The sequence below is a fragment of the Stegostoma tigrinum genome, chromosome 12 (assembly GCF_030684315.1).
Source record: "Stegostoma tigrinum isolate sSteTig4 chromosome 12, sSteTig4.hap1, whole genome shotgun sequence".
In the NCBI taxonomy this organism is placed as follows: Eukaryota; Metazoa; Chordata; class Chondrichthyes; order Orectolobiformes; family Stegostomatidae; genus Stegostoma; species Stegostoma tigrinum.
In genome coordinates, this window is record NC_081365.1 from 64,465,210 (window position 1) to 64,484,463 (window position 19,254).

General features: G+C 42.6%; 1 protein-coding gene across 2 annotated transcripts in view; it reads left to right on the plus strand.

Annotated features, from left to right (window-relative positions):
• Positions 1-19,254, plus strand: part of egfl6 (EGF-like-domain, multiple 6) — a 100,852-nt gene that overhangs the window by 55,421 nt on the left and 26,177 nt on the right. For both annotated transcript variants that reach the window (XM_059650372.1, XM_059650373.1), the window contains 3 exons: positions 365-487; positions 13,361-13,426; positions 16,774-17,073. In XM_059650372.1, the coding sequence (XP_059506355.1) occupies positions 365-487; positions 13,361-13,426; positions 16,774-17,073 (489 nt within the window). The remainder of the gene's footprint in view (positions 1-364; positions 488-13,360; positions 13,427-16,773; positions 17,074-19,254) is intronic.

The following is a 19,254-nucleotide window of genomic DNA, read 5'->3' on the forward strand; positions in this document are numbered from 1 at the left end:
CTGCTGGCCAGGCCATGCCAATAAGTCGGGCTTGCCCAGTAGCCTCCAATAGCTTCCATTCTTCACAGATTCCTAAGTCTGCTTCTTTAGAGTGCCAACAATGGCCACCCCAAACTTGGTGCTTTTGTTCATCAGCTTTCTAAAGGTGAAATGCCCTTCCCAGATGGGAGCAGGCATCTTGGCCTTAGCCAATTAAGGCCGCTGAAAGAGTAAAGTGGTTATGGGGCAGCAGTTATCAGCAGGCTGCATTATGCAGTCAACATTTTGGGCAGAGGGGGCAGCAACACCAGCTGAGTTAATGTTTCTCCCAAATGGTCTGGTCTACTTTTTCTAAAATTGTTCTCTTGTTATTTATGTCTGACAGATATTGACGAATGTGCTACCAATACACACTCATGCAGCGACCATGCAGAATGCCGCAACATTCAGGGATCTTTTAAATGTAAATGTAAGCAGGGATTCAGAGGCAGTGGTTTTCAATGTTCTGGTAAGACTTATCAATTATCGTACCTAATGTTGGCTTCCCAAATGCATGCTACTCAGTGGGAACCCTCAGTGATGCGATTGAGTTTAGGTACACACATGTGATTTCCTGCCCATTAATCTACTATACAGTCGGAAAATTGGCAGCTTAATGTGCAAGATTTTAATAGGTGGAATTAGATTTTTTTATTGCTGGAGTATATTTCCTCAGATAAATGCACATAATAGTCATTATCAATATAGAAATGCCTCCAAAGACATGAAGGAAACATTAAGAAGTAGATAAGGCTAATGCTGTTTCTTTGTAGGTGGTTTGAGGCTGACAGAGGGAAGTCAGTGCATGTTGGTCAATACATTCAAATGATGTAGAAATGGCCTAAAGCTTTTATAAGTGCTTACATGAGTAAGTATTAATTGGTGCAGAATTAATGAATCTTCAGACTCAGCCTTCCTACCTCAGGACCATTGGAGAGGCCTGGAGCCTTTAGTCGTGTGGTTAGATGCCACACTGACTTTGGGATCAAGACGAACTGGCCAAGGACAAAGTCAAGAACTGAATTCACACCTAGTCATCAAAGTAACATTGTTCAATTACACTTTTATACTAAATCCTGCTATATATGGCACCCTGGAAGAATGATCTGATCTGATAGTTATAGCACTTAAGGGCAAATCTATCTTGGTGTTTCTATGTGTTCGTATTTTAATGTGCTCATGACTTGGTCATTCTGGAGTGTTGTGGTCTAGTGTTCTCGCACATACTAATTCCACCCACACTGTTATTTATAATCAGGGATGGGCAGCTCTCCGTTTGCTTCAGAGTCATGATGCCCTTACACATCAGCATGCCCAAGCTTTTCTTCACTTGTCATTAATATTCATTAAAGTTGTATACTTTCTCAAGTAAGTTACTTAGGTTGCTTTATTTGATTGATTCATCTGTTTCAAAAGGTAGATCAGGAAAATCTGTGTCAAGATATAGAACCACTTGAGGCAAAGTTGGTGATCTTGTATTTTTTTCAGCTAGCTTCCATTGGATCAGTCAGTCAATCCATCTGGCTGAAGGAATTTGTGAGAATGTAACTACCAGGACATACCAGAATTATGAGCTGACTATACCTGTTCTATCCCTGTGTTAGAATTGCCAGTTTTTCTTGGAAAACATTAAATCATCCGTACATGCATATTATTTTGGGAAAATAAGCTTATTCTCTTGCAATTGTATTCTGCAAGGTCTTGTTCCAAGGCATGGCTGTACATATTGGGTTAGGGATGATTTGACCTGTTGCTTGGTGTTTTTTTCAGGCAGTAGAGCAATAACAGGAAGTGACCTTCTTTTCACACTGAGCACATTGTCCATGACAGCTTGGTCAATTTTGTCTTCATTGTTAAGCAATTTTAGAACCACATTGACAAGCTACTGCGGTATTAACAAGATCAGAAATTTTTGGAGAAACTCAGCAAGTCTGACAGCATCTGTGGGAAGAAAGCAGAATTCTGATGAAGAGTCACCAGATTCAAAATGTTAACCCTGCTTTCTTTCCACAGATGCTACCAGATTTACTGAGTTATTCCAGCAATTTCTGTTTCAGATCTTCAACATCTGAAGTTCTTTGTTTCATTTTACTGAAGTATTAAAATTGTTCGGGATATTCCCTGTTATCACATGAGGTATATTGTTCCAGTGAAAGGTCTTGCCTCTGGTCAAATGGATTATAGTGCTTCCAGTAGTCAGAATACTCTGTAGAATGTTCTTGATTAAAAGGAACTTCTGCAGTCTAATGCTTTAGAACAGTCTTTAGACTCAGTATCGATTGCTGTTTGAATTATTTGTTCTCGAATCAGATCCTCTTTTGGCTGAGGATGTTTAGTGACCGTTCAAAGATGCCATTGAAAATTCTGTTGTGAATTAGTTCTTGTTGTAAACTTTCATTGTTACATGGCTCATGTTGTACATTTGGATCAGCAACAATACTATCTACAGAATCGGCCGAGAGTTGAAAAGTGCAATTGAAGCATATTCTCACCAGCATCCAGTGTGTTCACTAAGTGAAATATTTATGAAAGGAGATTGTCAAACATGATTTGTTTTCATTTGTCTGTTGTGTGTGTAACACATGATCAGATATTCTGCCCAAGTAGTAGAGAGGTGTGCCAACCTGTCCTGCATTTGATTTGGTGTACAGACCACATCTGCCAATTCACCAATCTGTCAACTGGATCTGAAAGCTTAAGCTTTTCTGGTGGAGAGATTGTTATAAACAAGTTTTGCTGCATTATTTAATTATTGAAGGCACTTGATATTGGTGATTATTTTCTTGATTTATGAGGATTTTGATAGTTAAAAAATTTGACTAAATGAAGCTGTTTTGAGAATGTTCGACAGAAAAATCATTTGGAAATCCTCTAGCCATTTGGAAAAAAACAATCTTCATTCATTTCTGTTAAGATATCACTTTGAAGATCAGAACTCTGGAGATCTGAAGAAGCACTATGTCAGGCTTGAAATGTTAACTCTATTTCTCTCTCCACAGATGCTAGCAAGCCTGATAAGCATCTCCAGCATTTTCTATTTTTATATGTTTTATCATACTGTTTGATACCACGCTATGGACTGATTCTTACATTCATATGACTGAATCCTAGTTGTGTCAAGTATTCTCACTGCGTTAATTACTTACCTCACTTCTATGGCATCCCTCTGATTGTGTCCCCATCATACCATGCATCATTCCCAAAACAACTCCCACTCAGCAGATACCTAGCAAAACGTTGGCACTCCTTGTATTTATGCCATCATTGAAAGGGTGCTATGTACCCAGGCAAGTGTTGGCAATCAATATTACCCCTCATTGGCAATGTCATGGCATAGCATCCATGCAGTGCTGGTGCCCACAGGACCTAGTAAGCATGGCTGACACTCCCTCACACATACAACATCAGCTTCTCACTCTAGCTGAGCCACACAGCCTACCTGTCCTTAACTACCTGCTGTATAAACAGTTTTTCTGAGTCACTGTTGCTCTATCCCAGTGCCCACTGCAACTCAACACTGTTCAGGAGAGGAACATCACTTACAAAACAAGCAAATCCAAACACTGGCTTTTATTTACAGCCAGCAGGAGCAAATTCAAAGATAATGGGAACTGCAGATGCTGGAGAATCCAAGATAACAAAGTGGGGAGCTGGATGAACACAGCAGGCCAAGCAGCATCTCAGGAGCACAAAAGCTGACGTTTCGGGCCTAGACCCTTCATCAGACAAATTCAACCCTGTCCATGGGTTTGAAGTGCCTGACCCATCTAAACACCATCATGGGCAAAGAGAGCTTCCTTCTCCCCACTATCCCCATCCTTCTTCCCAGAAGACTGCTCCTATTCCCTCAGCATCTGTCACATATCCTCACTGCTTACACCAGGATGTTATAGCAAACTTAGTCTAGATTATACTGGAGGCCAGCCAAGGAGTGGAATCACATCTTCAGCAACCCCATGAGAGCATTTGAGATGGTAGTTAGGGCAGTGGCATGCTCTTCCTGCAGGGTGAGAGATCAGGGAGACTTCCGTCATCCCTGATGATGACTATACCTGTGGGAAGTGCAGCCGGCTGCAGCTCCTGGGAGACTGTATTAGGGAGCTGGAGTCGGATGCACTCAGGAACACCCGAGATGCTGAACTCATCATTGATGAGAGTTTTAGTGAGCTGGTCACACCTAAGGTGAAAGCAGATAATCACTGGGTAGCCACCAGAAAAGGCAAAGGGAGTAGGCAGAGAGCGGGGGAATCCCTTGTGGCCATTTCCCTCAAAAACAAGTATACCGTTTTGGATACTGCTGGGGGAGAAATGACCAATGAGGGAAAAGCACCAGTAGCCAGGTTGGTGGCATCATGACTGGCTCTGTGTCACAACAGGAAATGGTAACGGTAAACAAGACTTTAGTGATAGGAGGCTCAATAGTTAGGTGGCCAGACAGGAGGTTCTGTGGCTGCAAATGGGAATCCAGGACGGTGTGTTGCTTCCTGGGTGCCAGGGTCCAGGATGTCTCAGAGCAGCTCTAGAATGCTCTCAAAGGGAAGGGTGAGCAGCCAGAAATCATTGTGCACGTTGGAACAATTGACATAGGTAAAAATAGAGATGAGGGCCTGCAGAGTGATTATACAGAGACAGGAAGTAAGTTAAAAACCAGGACTTTGACAGTGGTATTCTCTGGATTACTTCCAGTGCCATGTGCTGTGAGGGGAGGAACAGGAGGATATGGCAGATGAATGTGTGGCTAAAGAATTGATGCAATGGGCAGGGATACAAATTCCTGGATCATTGGGATCTTTTCTGAGGCAGAGGTAACCTGCTAAAAAGGGATGGGTTGCACCTGATCTGGAGTGTTCCAATATCCTGGCAGGCGGATTTGAACTAGATTGGTGGTTGGGGGAGGTTGGTGGAACAAAAACAGAAGTTCCTGGAAAAGCTCAACAGCATCTGTGAAGAAACGATCAGAGTTAACATTTCGGGTTCAGTGACGCTCCCTCAGAACAGCAGGGAGGCAGGCGTGAGGCTGGAAGGAGATACAGTAATCAGAAGTAACAAGTTAAAGAGGCAGGATAAGGCTGCAACAGGATAGGGAGGGAGGAATGCCTGTTGGATTAAATTACATCTATTTCAATGCAACAGGGCTGACAGATAAGGCCGATCAACTCACAGCATGGATAGGTACATGGGGCAGGAATACTATAGCCATTGCAGAAACAAGACTAAGGGAGGACAGGACTTGCACCTTAATGTGCCAGAGTACAGGTGCTGTACGCAAGACAGAGGTTGAAGAAAGAGGGGAGGCAGTTGCATTTTTGATTAAGGGGAGTATCACAGCAGTGGTCAGAGATAAAATAACTGAGGGATCATCCAGTGAGTCTTTGTGTGTGGAGCTAAGAAATCAAAAGTGGGTGGTGACATTATTGACATTATTGGGGGTTGTACTATAGCCCCCCAAATAGTCAATAGGAATGAGAGGAACAAATTTGCGGGGAGGTCGGGAAGACTTGCAGGAGAAACATGGGGGATACAGGAGTTTATTGAAGAAGGAAATCAGGAGGACGAGAAGGGGGCACAAGTTAACTTTGGCTGAGAAGATTAGGGTGAATCTAAAGAGATTTTTTAAGTATATTAAAGGAAAAAAAATAACTAGAGAGAGAATAGGACCCCTCAAGGACAAAAGTGGACATATATGTGTGGAACCGCAGGAGATGGGCAAGGTTCTCAATGAATATTTCTGCTCTGTGGTTACCATGGAGAAAAATGAGAAGACTTGAGAACTTGGGGAACTTAGTGGTGATATCTTGGCGATAGTTCATATCACAGTAGAGGATGTGTTGGAATTATTTGAATGTATGAACGTGGATGAATTGCCTGGTCCTGATCAGATATATCCAAGACACCTGCAAGAGGCTAGAGAAGAAATTGCAGGGGCCCTGGCTGATACATTTACATCATCATGAGCGATCACAAACGAGGTCCCGGATGGAAGGTAGCGAATGTTGTGCCCTAACTCAAGAAAAGCTGCAAAGAAAAACCTGGAAATTGTAGATCAGTAAGCCTTACATCTGTGATAGGAAAGTTTCTTGAGAAGATACTGAGGAATAAGATATACACACGTTTGGAAAGACAAGGTTTGATCAGCAGCAGTCAGCGTGGCTTTGTGCATGGGAAATCGTTTCTCACAAATTTGTTAGAAGTCTTTGATGAAGTGGCCGAAAAGTTTGTTGAAGGAAGGGTGGTAGACATAATCTTTATAATTTCAGTAAGGCCTTTGATAAGGTTCCACATGTTCGGGTGCTCTGGAAGGTTAGATCACATGGAATCCAAGGAGAGCTGGCAGACTGGATACACAATTGGCTTGAAGGTGGGATGCAGACAGTAATAGAGAAGGATATTTGTTGGACTGGAGGCCTAGGAGTGTGCCTCAGGGCTTGGTGCTGGGTCTGTTGCTGTTTGTTATCTCTATCAATGATTTGGATGAGAATGCACAAAGCATGATTAGTTCGTTTGTGGATGATGTTAAAATAGGTGGTATCTTGAACATTGAGCAAGTATATCAGAAATTGTAGCAGGATCTTGGTCAGCTGGGGAAGTGGGTCAAGAAATGGCAAATGGAGTTTAATATAGATAAGTGTGAGGTGTTACATTTTGGAAAGTCAAACCAAGGTAGGAGCTTCATGGTGAATGGTAGGGGGTAAGGAGTATAATGGAACAGAGGGACCTTGGAGTTCAGGTGCACATTTCTCTGGAAGTGGGGTCACAGGTAGACAGGGCAGTGAAGAAGGCTTCTGGTACACTGGCCTCCATCAGTCAGGGCATCGCGTATAGATGTTGGAAGTTATGTTGCAGTTGTACAGGACATTGGTGAGGCTGCAGTTGGAGTATTCAGTTTTGGTCACCTTGCAGTAGGAAGGATTCTATTAAACTAGAAGAGTGCAGAGGAGATTTGCAAGGATGTTGCCAGGACTCAAGGGACTGAGTTATAGGGTGAGGTTGGGTAAGCTAGAACTTCTTCTCTTCAGAGTATAGGAGACTGAGGCAGGATCTTGTAGCAGTGTACAAAATCATAAGGGGCACGGATAGGACGAATGCATTAAGTCTTTTTCCCAGGACTGGTGAATTGAGGACTGAAGGGCATCAGTTTAAAGTAAGAGGGAAAAGAATACATGGGACCCTGAGAGGCAGTTGTTTTTACACAGAGGGTAGCATATGGAATAAGCTGCTAACGGAAGTGGTTAAGGTAGGTACGGTAACAATGTTTAAAAAGCACTTGGACAAATACATTGATAGGAAAGGTTTAGAAGGATATGGGCCAACTGCAGGGAAATAATGTTAGCGTGGATGGACATTTCAGTCGAAGTAGACCAGTTTGGGCCTAGTGGCCTGTCTCTGTGCTGCAGGACTCTGTGACTCTATGACCCATTGACTGTTCACCAGAGCCCAGGTTGAAGGAAGGGCAGCATTGCATCTACGCTCTGCATCAGTCAGTAAGTTGCACAATAGTGTCATGTTTGTAATGGCTTTTCCCTCAGCCCCAGTAACCAACTTTGTAAACCATCTGGACTCTCGGATACACAGGAGTGCTCCAGGACATACATCTCCAGGAAGTGGTGACAGTGATCATCGACCACCTGAACATTAATGGAATGAAATCCTTTCCTGTCAATGACTCTTGCAGCTCATCATAATGTCCTCTCAATGCCATGTATGTGTACAGTTGATGGTACCCTACACCTGGGGGAAGCCAGCTATGTTTCCAAATCCTATTGCCAGGCTGCAGCAGTTGCCTCATCATGGCTAAATGAAATTAACTGGTTTTCGCTTGCAAAGATGGCAACAGTCACTGATGTAGGAGCAGGCTTAGGCCATTGAGCCCATCACGTCAGCTCCATCTTTCAATGAAATCATGGTTGATCAGATAACCCTTCACTCCACTTTCTTGCCTTTCTCCTTGATCCTTTACCGATTGGAACCCTCTCTGTTTATCACAGCCTTGACTATTCATCATGTTCCATCCTTGACAGCCCTTTGTGGCAGAGAATTTTAAAATTTACTGCCCTTTGTCTTTAATAGTTGACCCTTTACTCTACCAGTATGTCTTCACATACATTTCAGGATAAATTAAAAGATGTTTTGCTTTTCCATTGTTTTTGTGAAAGCCAATTGAAACAATGCTGTAAGCCCCATGACATTACTTCCCCAATCCTTACCCATCCCAATCCTGCCCTGCCATCCCTTTTCACAACTGCCTCCACACCCCTGCTTCCAAAGGGGTGAAATATAAGCAAGCACCAATCGGCCAATAAGTATTCATGGTGTCTGCTCGACATCCAAGAGAATAGCCTTTTCTTCTTTCAAATAGTTTATTTCTATCACCAAGTAAAATGTTTGTCTGTCTCACGGAGCTACAAAATATTAAGCAAATTCTCGACTCAAACTGCCGTATAGTTTATACTAAGAAACTGTAAAGCATTAATCCACCTGAATTAAGAAGTGTAAATCAAGCATATTAAAAAATGCTAGAAACCTCTTGCATTGAGAACATTCTTTGAAAGCAAAAGGATTTGCTTGGTTCTCAACTAATGCAAGCTAAAAGGTGTACAGCTGTGTCAACATCATTACATCAAAAGCATCTTAAGTATGAAGAGATTGATCCAGGTTTGTTTGTATGGCTCTTACAGTGTATTGTACGCTATAATCTTATGAAATCAATAGAAAATTAGCATAATTTTATTATGGAGAAAGTTGTTTAACCAAACCTGGTACTAATTTGACCAACAGACCATAGATAAATCCTTCAGAACATTCAATTAAATCCATAGGTTCCAAGTGATAACAAGGTGTAGAGCTGGATGAACACAGCAGGCCAAGCAGCTTCAGAGGAGCAGGAAGGCTGATGTTTCGGGCCTAGGCTGTTCTTCAGAAATGGGGGAGGGGGAGAAGGTTCTGAAATAAATAGGGAGAGAGGGGGAGGCGGATAGAAGATGGATAAAGGAGAAGAGAGGTGGAGAGGAGACAGACAGGTCAAAGAGGCAGGGATAGAGCCAGTAAAGTTGAGTGTAGGTGGGGAGTTAGGGAGGGGATAGGTCAGTCCAGGGAGGATGGATAGGTCAAAGGGGCGGGATGAGGCTAGTAGTTAGGAGATGGGGGTAGGGCTTGAGGTGGGAGGAGGGGATGGATGGGAGGAAGAACAGGTTAGGGAGGCAGGGACAAGCTGGGCTGGTTTTTGGATATGATTGGGGGAGAGGAGATTTTGAAGCTTGTGGAGTCCACATTGATACCATTGGGCTGCAGGGTTCCCAAGCGGAATATGAGTTGCTATTCCTGCAACCTTCGGGTTGCATCGTTGTGGCACTGCAGGAAGCCTAGGATGGACATGTCATCTGCGGAATTGGGGGGTGGGGGGGGATGTTAAAATTGTTTGCGACTGGGAGGCGCAGTTGTTTAGTGTGAACCGAGCATAGGTGTTCTGCAAAGCGGTCCCCAAGCCTCTGCTTCATTTCCCCGATGTAGAGGAGGCCACAATGGGAACAGCAGTATACCACATTAGCATATGTGCAGATGAACGTCTGCTTGATGTGGAAGGTTTTCTTGGGGCCTGGGATTGGGGCGGGAGAGAGGAGGTGTGGGGGCAAGTGTAGTACTTCCGGCAGTTGCAGGGAGAAGTGCTAGGTGTGTGTGGAGTGGATAAGGGATTCACGGAGAGAGTGGTCCCTCTGGAAAGCAGATAAGTGTGGGGAGGGAAAAATATCTTTGGTGGTGGGGTCGAATTGCAGATGGCGCAAGTGTCGGAGGATGATGCGTTGTATGCAGAGGTTGGTGGGGTGGTATGTGAGGACGAAGGGGATTCTGCTTTGGTTGTTATTGCGGGGAGGGGGTGTGAGGGATGAGTTGCGGGAAATGCGGGAGACACAGTCGAGGGTGTTTTCGACCACTGAGAGGGGGATGTTGGAGTCCTAGAAAAACGAGGACATCTGAGATGTTTGGGATTGGAATGTCTCATCCTGGGAGCAGATGGGGCAGAGGCGAAGGAATTGGGAATAGGGGAAGGCATTTTTGCAGTAAGGTGGGTGGGAGGAGGTGTATTCTAGGTTCCAATCCTGGAGAATGAATATGTGTTTGAAAAGACAAATTTTCTCAAAGACTGTTAACTCATTTACAGCTGATGGCTTATTTAGTCTTCACTGTCCAGGGCTTGTTAGGATGGTATGAAGGACTCCAGCATAGGTGACATTACACTGCCACCAAGCCATCTCTGGGTTGTCCTATGTCTGACATTGGATACAGTTTTGTGTGTAATACTCTTGTATAACCCTCACCGCTTGTCTTAGAGGCTGTGGTCCAAGAGCACACATTCCTGGCTTATTCCTCAAAAAGAGATTTGCACATATTAGGATCATTGGTTGCATGACTCCCCCTCCAAGAGCTGCTTAAAATATTGTGACATCTGCTCCTGAAAAATAAAATTCCTTATTCAAACTCCCGTAAGAGTACGTAGACCCCATATGCGGTGCAAATTGAATCTTCCCTGCTTTTAAAACATAAACAAGACCATATTAAACATATGCTATATTGAATTCATGGTTGTACCTGAATCTGTGAAAACACAAATTGTAACCTGTATCTAACGGAGATAGAATTTAATCAAGATGTAGAGTGAGAAGGATGTATAGTTAACAATGAGAAAAAGCTGAATCATCAGGCTGGGTTTTAAGGTGGGTCTTAAATGATGAGGAAGAAGTGGAGAGATAAAGGGCTTGAGGGAGAGAATTCCCAAGAAATGGACATGACTTTGAAGTTCTTGGTTACCAATGGTAGTGAAAAAGAAGGAGACCATACATTGGAGATCAGAGTAGGAAGAGTTGAGAATTCCCTGGGTGGTTTTGTACAATGGGCAGAGGTTATGGAAACAGGGAAGGATGAGGTGAAGAAAGGAATTATTAAAATACAATGGCTGTACAGCCTCACTTCACAAAACTATACAGAATCACAGAATGTCCAAATTTCTCCTGAACTCCAGACTGCCAAGCCTTTCTAATTGCCAATACCTTCCAGAGCCTTGGGCCATTTAATGCTCTGGGTCTCTACAGTGCTGCAAGTCTATTTCAATGTTGCCTGGTGTGTAATGGATTCAGGACCCTGGAGGAAGCTTGCAATGATAGCTGCACAATACAAAGCACAAATAGTACAGAGTGGGCACAGTAAGAACAGACAAGACCACTACAATACACGTTAGAATGGGAGAGTCTTAAAACCTCATGGAGATGAAGACATAAACAAAATACATTAAGTAAGCACTAATGTGAGATCAGAACCTGGTCCAACTACGTTATTATAAATAGTAACATTTAATCTGAAAGTATAATAGGTAATACTACTTTGAAGTTTAAGCCTCAAGACAGTTCTTGAATTTGCATCCATTTTGACCAGTCTGTGTTGAACCCAAAGTCAGAGGATGGAATCTTATAAGGGCCTGAGCAACATGGGCAAGGATAAGGTTTGTGAATGAATCAGATGAGAAGTGCAGCGAGGCCTCTGTCAATGTTGGGGGCATCACTGCACCTTTTATGCTTTCTATAAATGGTATAGTGATTTTCACACTACGGCAGTGCAAGTTGCAAATTACAGGGATGTATTGCTTGTTCAGCACCTTGTTGATAGCCCAGCATGCCTAATTAATAATCAGCTTTCTATCTTACCACTCTCCCCCAATGACCAAGGTGTCAAGTAAACTCAACATGGATGTTGCAGCTGATATTTGGTGGATTCAGCTCATGGCTTGCTCTGAATGACCTCCAAATCGTGTTCAACCAAAGTACATTTCAGGACACAACCTACATGCACCCCCATCCACAGCATGTGCCAGCCATGGCACCTCTCTGATATAGTTGCAGGCCACTTACAGAGTACATTGCATGGCACACTGGCAGCTATCACTGAAAGGCTGCAGGGAAGAGACACTGCATGCACAGAGAGACACCCCAATCAAGGGTTAGACTAGGTGGTTCGCTGGCTCTCTTAGGGTTCACAGTTTCTATGCCTCGGCATACTATATTTGTTAGTACATTGGATCTCTAGGCAGATCCAGTCCTGATGTACTGATGTATTGCTCTTTAGCACAGATGTAGCCTCGTTGTGCATGTTAGTAGGTATATGTCCAGGGGTGGGAAATGTCTTGCTCTACAGCACACCAAGATGTCAATTTACCACCTACGACATGTGCTTGCCTGACAACATATTACATATTTATTAAAGCAAATGGCCATGACAAAAACTGCTAGGGATGGATCCTCAGTCCAGTCAAGTGGTGGAGGTCTCCTATCTGTCAAAGTCTCCCGGTATCCTCAATGGCTGGCACACTCTACATCAAGGTCAGTCATCTGATTGGCATGCTCGCCATCAGGGCATCTGTCCTTGTACAGTCCAGGGATGTCCAGCAGCCAATCCTGCAGGGCCAGCACAAGAAGTCAGGAGAATTGTGTACCAGCGGTTGGGGGTTGGGGGGTGGGTGTGGGAGCTGCAAGTATAGCATTCAGTGTTCAGGTCAGTCATGCCTAGGGGCTGCTCCTCAATATCAGTCTAAGGTCTGGAGTGAATACAGTTCAAAGGTCCATCTGACAAACTTTCAGGAGGGTGCAATGAGGGACAGTAGAAGAATCACTGCCAGAAGCAGTGGGGGGTGGAGAGGCCATTGGCTGGGGGGGGGGGGGGGGGCACGAACTCAAGGTTAGGGCTGGGGGGAAGCAGTGGAATTTGTTGAGGTGGGGACAATGAGGATGACAAGAAGGAAGCCAATGCAGAATAGCATTGAAGGGCATGGTAGGCGAGGGGAGGATGTTTAGTGGCAGTGACCACCCACCGTGGCCTCCATAAGGGAGCATGGAGGAGCAGGGTGGGCATCATTAAGTTGTAATGTCAGGGTTCGGGGTCAGGGAGGAGAGTTGGGGTGATGTTCAATGTGGTGAGTCTCCACACAGGATGGATGGACAGAAATGGGCTGTCAAGATAGCGCAAGGTAAAAGGGCATACCATTTTGAATACCTGCAAATCCATCTTGGAAGTTTAAGTGCCAAATAATAAGGTCTTAAGAGGCATTAGCTTCAATGTTCTGATAGTCAGTGGTTAGTTCTGAAGTGTCAATGATGCAAACTCGAGGATGGCTTACTATTTCATCTTCAACCAACTTAAAAGTGCCAAAGTGTCCTCTCATGCTAGCAGTTGACTATTATGTTTGTCTCTCCTAATTGTTTTTACTGAAATACAACAAATATATGTAAAGTTTCTTTTTTGCTGGGATACAAGAAACAACAATCTATAAGAAGTTGATCAACAAATCTTTCTTTTATAGTTAAACCTTTCCTGGAAGGAATCTTTGAGACAGAACAAGGCAGTGCCGATGATGAAACCCTCAATGGTGAGAACCTAGTGATTATTTTGCAATCTGTCAAATATCCTGCACAGATAAAGTCATAGTGTTATACATCATGGAAACAAGACCCTTCAGTCCACACTGATCATGTTTCCAAACTAAACCAGTCTCACCTACATCCATTGGCCCATATCCCTCCAAACCTTTCCTATTCATGAATTTATCTGGATGTCTTAAACATTGTAGCCATTCTTGCACCCATCACTTTCTCTGGCAGTTTATTCCACTTATGAACCACACTCTTGTGTAAAAATGTTGCCCCTCATGTCCTTTTTAAATCTTTCGCTTCTCACTGTAAAAATATGCCTCCTAGTTTTGAAATCCCCCTCCCTAAGGAAAAGATCTTAGTCACTTAGCTATGCCCCTTGTGATTTTATAAACCTCAATGAGATCACCCCTCAACCTTCTATTCTCCAGTGAAATAAGTCCCAGTCTTTCCAGTTTATTTTTATATCTCAAACCTTCCATTCCAGACAACATATGTTTTTGCCATATATAGTCAACATTCCCACGCCTGCGGCAGAAATACCGAGACGGATTTAAAACTGTAGGCAATTTTCAAGGAGACACCATTCTTCACCTGAAAGACAACACCATTCCTTCCATGAAGGCAACACAATTCTGATCTCCATAATCTGAGAACAAGCAAATTTCTCAAACAGAAATAAGCATCCAGGTGAAATTCGTAGATAATTTAATGAATGGTCTCTGCAGATTAATCGAAAACTGTGACTATCAAATTTTGAAATCAGAACTCATAAAAGTCAGAACTATTACGGGAATTACAAATGAGTCTTAATCAGATTTATTCCAGTCCAAAGAAGATTTGACCTTGAAAATGTTTTCAAATGAAGCTGGAACCAGGAAACAAAGCATAGTTACAGGCAAATGTTAAGAGGCGAAAGACAACACCGTCACAGAGGACTAATGAAAGCTATCCGTTTTATAAAGGTACAAATACTCCACAGATATACGTGATGAACCAACATATGAAGTAGGTCAAAAAATGATATTAAGAATGCAGTGAAACAAAGAAGCTTTACATGTACAAACAGTGCCCAGTTATGACAAAAAAGTATGCAACATCTGAAACTATTCGAGACTCTCAGAAGATGTGCTGAAGTAGGATTCATTTTCATAGCTGCAAAAACACCAAATGCTTGCTCATATGAAGATGTTAAATGTGACAGAACTTAATCAATTGGAAAAGATCTCTCCAATGCCCATACGCCATGAATAAATTAAAGGAAGCAAATACTGAGAACAAGTACAAGTAGTAAAATGCATTTAAGCTCATTGACCAACCTTTGATTGAAGTTGAGCTAAATTTGAATGAAGTTGGCTCACCTGCTCCTGTGTGAAAGACACAGGTCAGGAATATGATGGAACATGCTTTCCTTGCCTAGATGGGTACACTTCCAACAGTCAAGGACAAAGCAGCCCACTTGAGTAACACAATAAAAAGTCATTTACTTCCTCCATAGCAGCAGCATATACTATCTACAATGTGCTCTGCAGAAATTCACCAAAGCTCCTTAGACAACCATACTCTAAACCTGCAATTTCTACCACTTGGAAAAATGTGGGTGGCAAGTTGATGGGAACACAACCGTCTGTAAGTTCTCTTCAAGGTCATACACCATCATGATATAGAATTCTCACTGTCACTGGGTCAAAATCCTGAAACATCCTCCCTAAAAGCACTCTGGGTGTATCTACAGCCCAAGGATTGCAATGGTCCAAAAAGAAAGCTTGCCACCACCTTCTCAAGGGCAATTAGGGATTAACAATAAATGCTGGTCACTCACACCTTGTGAGTTAATAAAAACACAGCCGATGAGAGAGCAAAGTAATCTGCTGAACAAATTGATACAGCAGGTTTGATTTTCAAGTTAGATGATGAGTTAACACAAGTTCAAGCACAAGGCCGTAACCTAGAGATCAGTGCCAGTCAGCTAATTGTAAGTAAATGCCAACCCTTAGTTACAGATATAAAAACCTCTATTTCACCAGGAAGACATTCACAGAGGGTGAATTAAGATGCCCAAAGATCTACAAATGTTAGATTGAAAACCATACCATCCCTCTACCCCCACACTCCCCTCCCTCTCCCCCTCACAACACCTCCCTCTACCCCCCACACTCCCCTCCCTCTCCCCCTCACAACACCTCCCTCTACCCCCCACACACCCCTCCCTCTCCCCCTCACAACACCTCCCTCTACCCCCACACTCCCCTCCCTCTCCCCCTCACAACACCTCCCTCTACCCCCACACTCCCCTCCCTCTCCCCCTCACAACACCTCCCTCTACCCCCCACACTCCCCTCCCTCTCCCCCTCACAACACCTCCCTCTCCCCCCCACAACACCTTCCCCTCCCCCCCACTCTCCCCTCCCTCTCCCCCTCACGAATCTTACCAAGGCTTTCCCTTGGGCTGGTGAATTATTATGAGAAATTTATATATAACCTGGCCTCCATCCTGGAAACCTTGCATCAACTCTTTAAGAAAGGATCAGCCTTGGTAAAGGTCACATAGACAAGCCATGGCTTTCTGGGAGGTGAAGAAACTGCTTTCATCCTCTAAGGTGTTGGTACACTATGATTCCACGCAAGGTCTGATATTGACATGTAATGCCTCCCCGTACAGCATCAGGGTGGTAATAACTCATATGTGGCTTAATGGAGAGGAACACCCTATACTCTATGCATCCAGGACCTTGGCTAATGCAAAACCTAAATACGTCCCAAAGAAAAGGAGCTAAAGTTACATTTTTTAAAAATATGCTCATGATTATTTTCCTGAGTTGCTTACAGCAACATCCCAAAGATTCATATTCAATTCCTGGAGTGCTGACAACTCTCATCTATGCAGCCTGTTAGCTAATAAAATGATATGGGTTCGGAGGGTTAACAAAGAAAGACAAAAGGGATTTACACAGAGAGTGGTTCATGTGTGGAACAAACTTTGCAGAGGAAATGGTGCATGTATGTACAGTTACTTGGTTCATTTAAAGGACATTTAGATAAGTACATGAATGAGAAATGTTTGGAGGGTTACCAGCCAAGTGGAGGCAGATCTGGCTAATTTAGTTTGGGATTATGGTTGGCACACATTTGTTGGACTGAAATGTCTGTTCCCGTTCTATATGACACTATGAATTTTTTTTTGAAAAGCAAGATGCGATGCCGTAAGAATTCATGGAAAGAAAATTGGACCCTCAATAGTATTAATAAAAAAGAATTTGATATGTGTTTCTCTTGGACAGGAGATTATAGATTTGAAGATGCTGTGCACAAATATTATCTAATATATTAAATATTTCTCTCTCAGTTGTACCTGAAATCCCTTACGAAAAGGGGCCTGTGATTTTGGGAGGAGGCAGGAAAGAGATAAAGAAAATCCTGGCAAACAGAAATAATGGGAGAAAGAGTGAAGTGATAAAGAACGTTATTCCTCAACCTGTAGCCACCCCCTATCCCCAGGACCGTCTCCAGCCATTTGACTATGAGGATAGTATTTATTTTGGGAACCATGATGAGAAAGAACTTGATCTCGGTTATGAGAGCACAGCAGATGAGATTGAGAACTACATTGACTCTGAAGAGCTGAGTCCCAGGGGAGATGTATTTGGTAAGTTAAACCTCTTCAACATAGCAACCAAGATGATGTTTTAGTTTAATAGTATAGATTATAAAGATAAATATGAAACATCTGTTGTTGTATTGCTCAAGAACTATGTGAGTGTTTACTTCCATGGAAGATTGCAGATTATAGCTCTGCAGAGATAGCATTTGAAAAGAAATTTTCATTTTTAATTGCCGTTTGCCGCTCAGTGTTAATTGAGCATGATTGCACAAATGCTTATTTTTTCACACGCTACAGATATACAAGTAAAAGTTTACAGGCTGGGGAAAATGCAACTGTTAGTCAAGACAATAACAAACAATAATAATACAGTTGAGGAGTCTCAATGTGAAATTATAACTTCTGGATTATGTTATTTTTGGGAAAATTTAAGTCACCTCCCCAGTTATTTACTTGAGACTGGGCTTGTTAAGTTAAACAGTATACTGTATAATAAGCAAATTAATGCAAAATATAAGTGATCAAATACTTGTTAAAGTTCCTGATGACTGAAGAATTATAGATCGTTTTTATTAATTCTACAAAATTACTCATAGGCAATGTGTTATTATTAAATTTCAGGAATTATCACTACGGTGCTGTGAGCTACCGCATACTGTTGAATACCTTTCTGTTTATCATGAATAAGACAAAAAAAGCATAAATTTATATGAGGAGCATGGAAGTAGATAAATCAGAACTATTCTTCCAATTATTATCACTGAATATTTAACATAGCAATGTATTTAAAGATTTCATAATGAGCCAAAGAGTTTCCCATGAACACATTAAAAATATTCATTACTAATAATATGTGGTGTGATTCAACCCAACACAATATAACCTTGATTTCTTACGTCAAGTCTGCTTAGGGATATCCGCTTCTTCAAACGAGAGCATGTATGAAGTATTAGGGGTGGCAGGTTGAAGTTTTGAAGACACTTTCCAAACTGAAATCATTTCCTATGCACATGGTAAGCGGCTACAGTGGGTGTGAGCACATTCAGGGATTGAGCGGCCCCTGTCTGACACCGAACCGTTAATAATTACCATTGGGAAGCTCACATCTTTAGTTTGTTCCTTGGAGATAGATCAGGTCTCTTAAACCCATTCGGCTGCATGTTATACCTTCCCCTTTATTGAGTAATGGCTATCCTTGATGGCTAGCCCTTTGGTCTCTGAGTCAATAAGTTGTGGGTTTAAGTGACTCTTCGTTCAGCACAGAAATCAACATTGATACACCAATGTGGTACTGAAGAAGTTCCCCACTCTTTGAGGTGCTGTCTTTTAAATGAGACATAATGACAACAGCCCATCTGCTTTCTGAGGTAGATGTAAAAGCTCTCATGACATTATTTCAAAGAAGGGTTGGAGAGTTAGTCCCAGTCCTCATTAACATCACAAAATAGATTATTTTAGGTTATTATCATATTGCTTTTTGATGAGCTTGGGGTGTGAAACATGAGTGGCTGCGTTTCATACATGAACAATAATGACCACACTTCAGAAAAGTTTGTAAACTTCTTTGGGATGTCTGCTGATTGTAACGGGTGTATAACTGTCAGTCTTTTATTTAAAGGGAAGCTGATGGAGGAAAATGAAGCAGCATGTGCACATAACTTGAAATTAAGCAGGTTGGGAGGAGGTTAATATGGGGAATTCTTATTTTCAGTTGCGCAAAAACAAAAACAAACAGGTCAGCGAGTTTTGAGTAGATTTGTAACTCAGGTTGAGGTTCTGGATGTGAGATTGCTCGCTGAGCTGGAAGGTTCGTTTTCAGACGTTTACCATTCTAGGTAACATCATCAGTGAGCCTCCGACGAAGCGCTGGTGTTATGTCCCGCTTTCTATTTATCTGGTTAGGTTTCCTTGGGTTGGTGATGTCATTTCCTGTTCTTTTTCTCAGGGGATGGTAGATTGGCTCCAAATCAATGTGTTTGTTGATGGAGTTCCGGTTGGAATGCCATGCTTCTAGGAATTCTCGTGCATGTCTCTGTTTGGCTTGTCCTAGGATGGATGTGTTGTCCCAATCAAAGTGGTGTCCTTCCTTATCTGTATGTAAGGATACGAGTGATAGTGGGTCATGTCGTTTTGTGGCTAGGTGATGTCATCAATCAAGTTGATGCCAATCAACCATCCCCTGAGAAAAAGAACAGGAAATGACATCACCAACCCAAGGAAACCTAA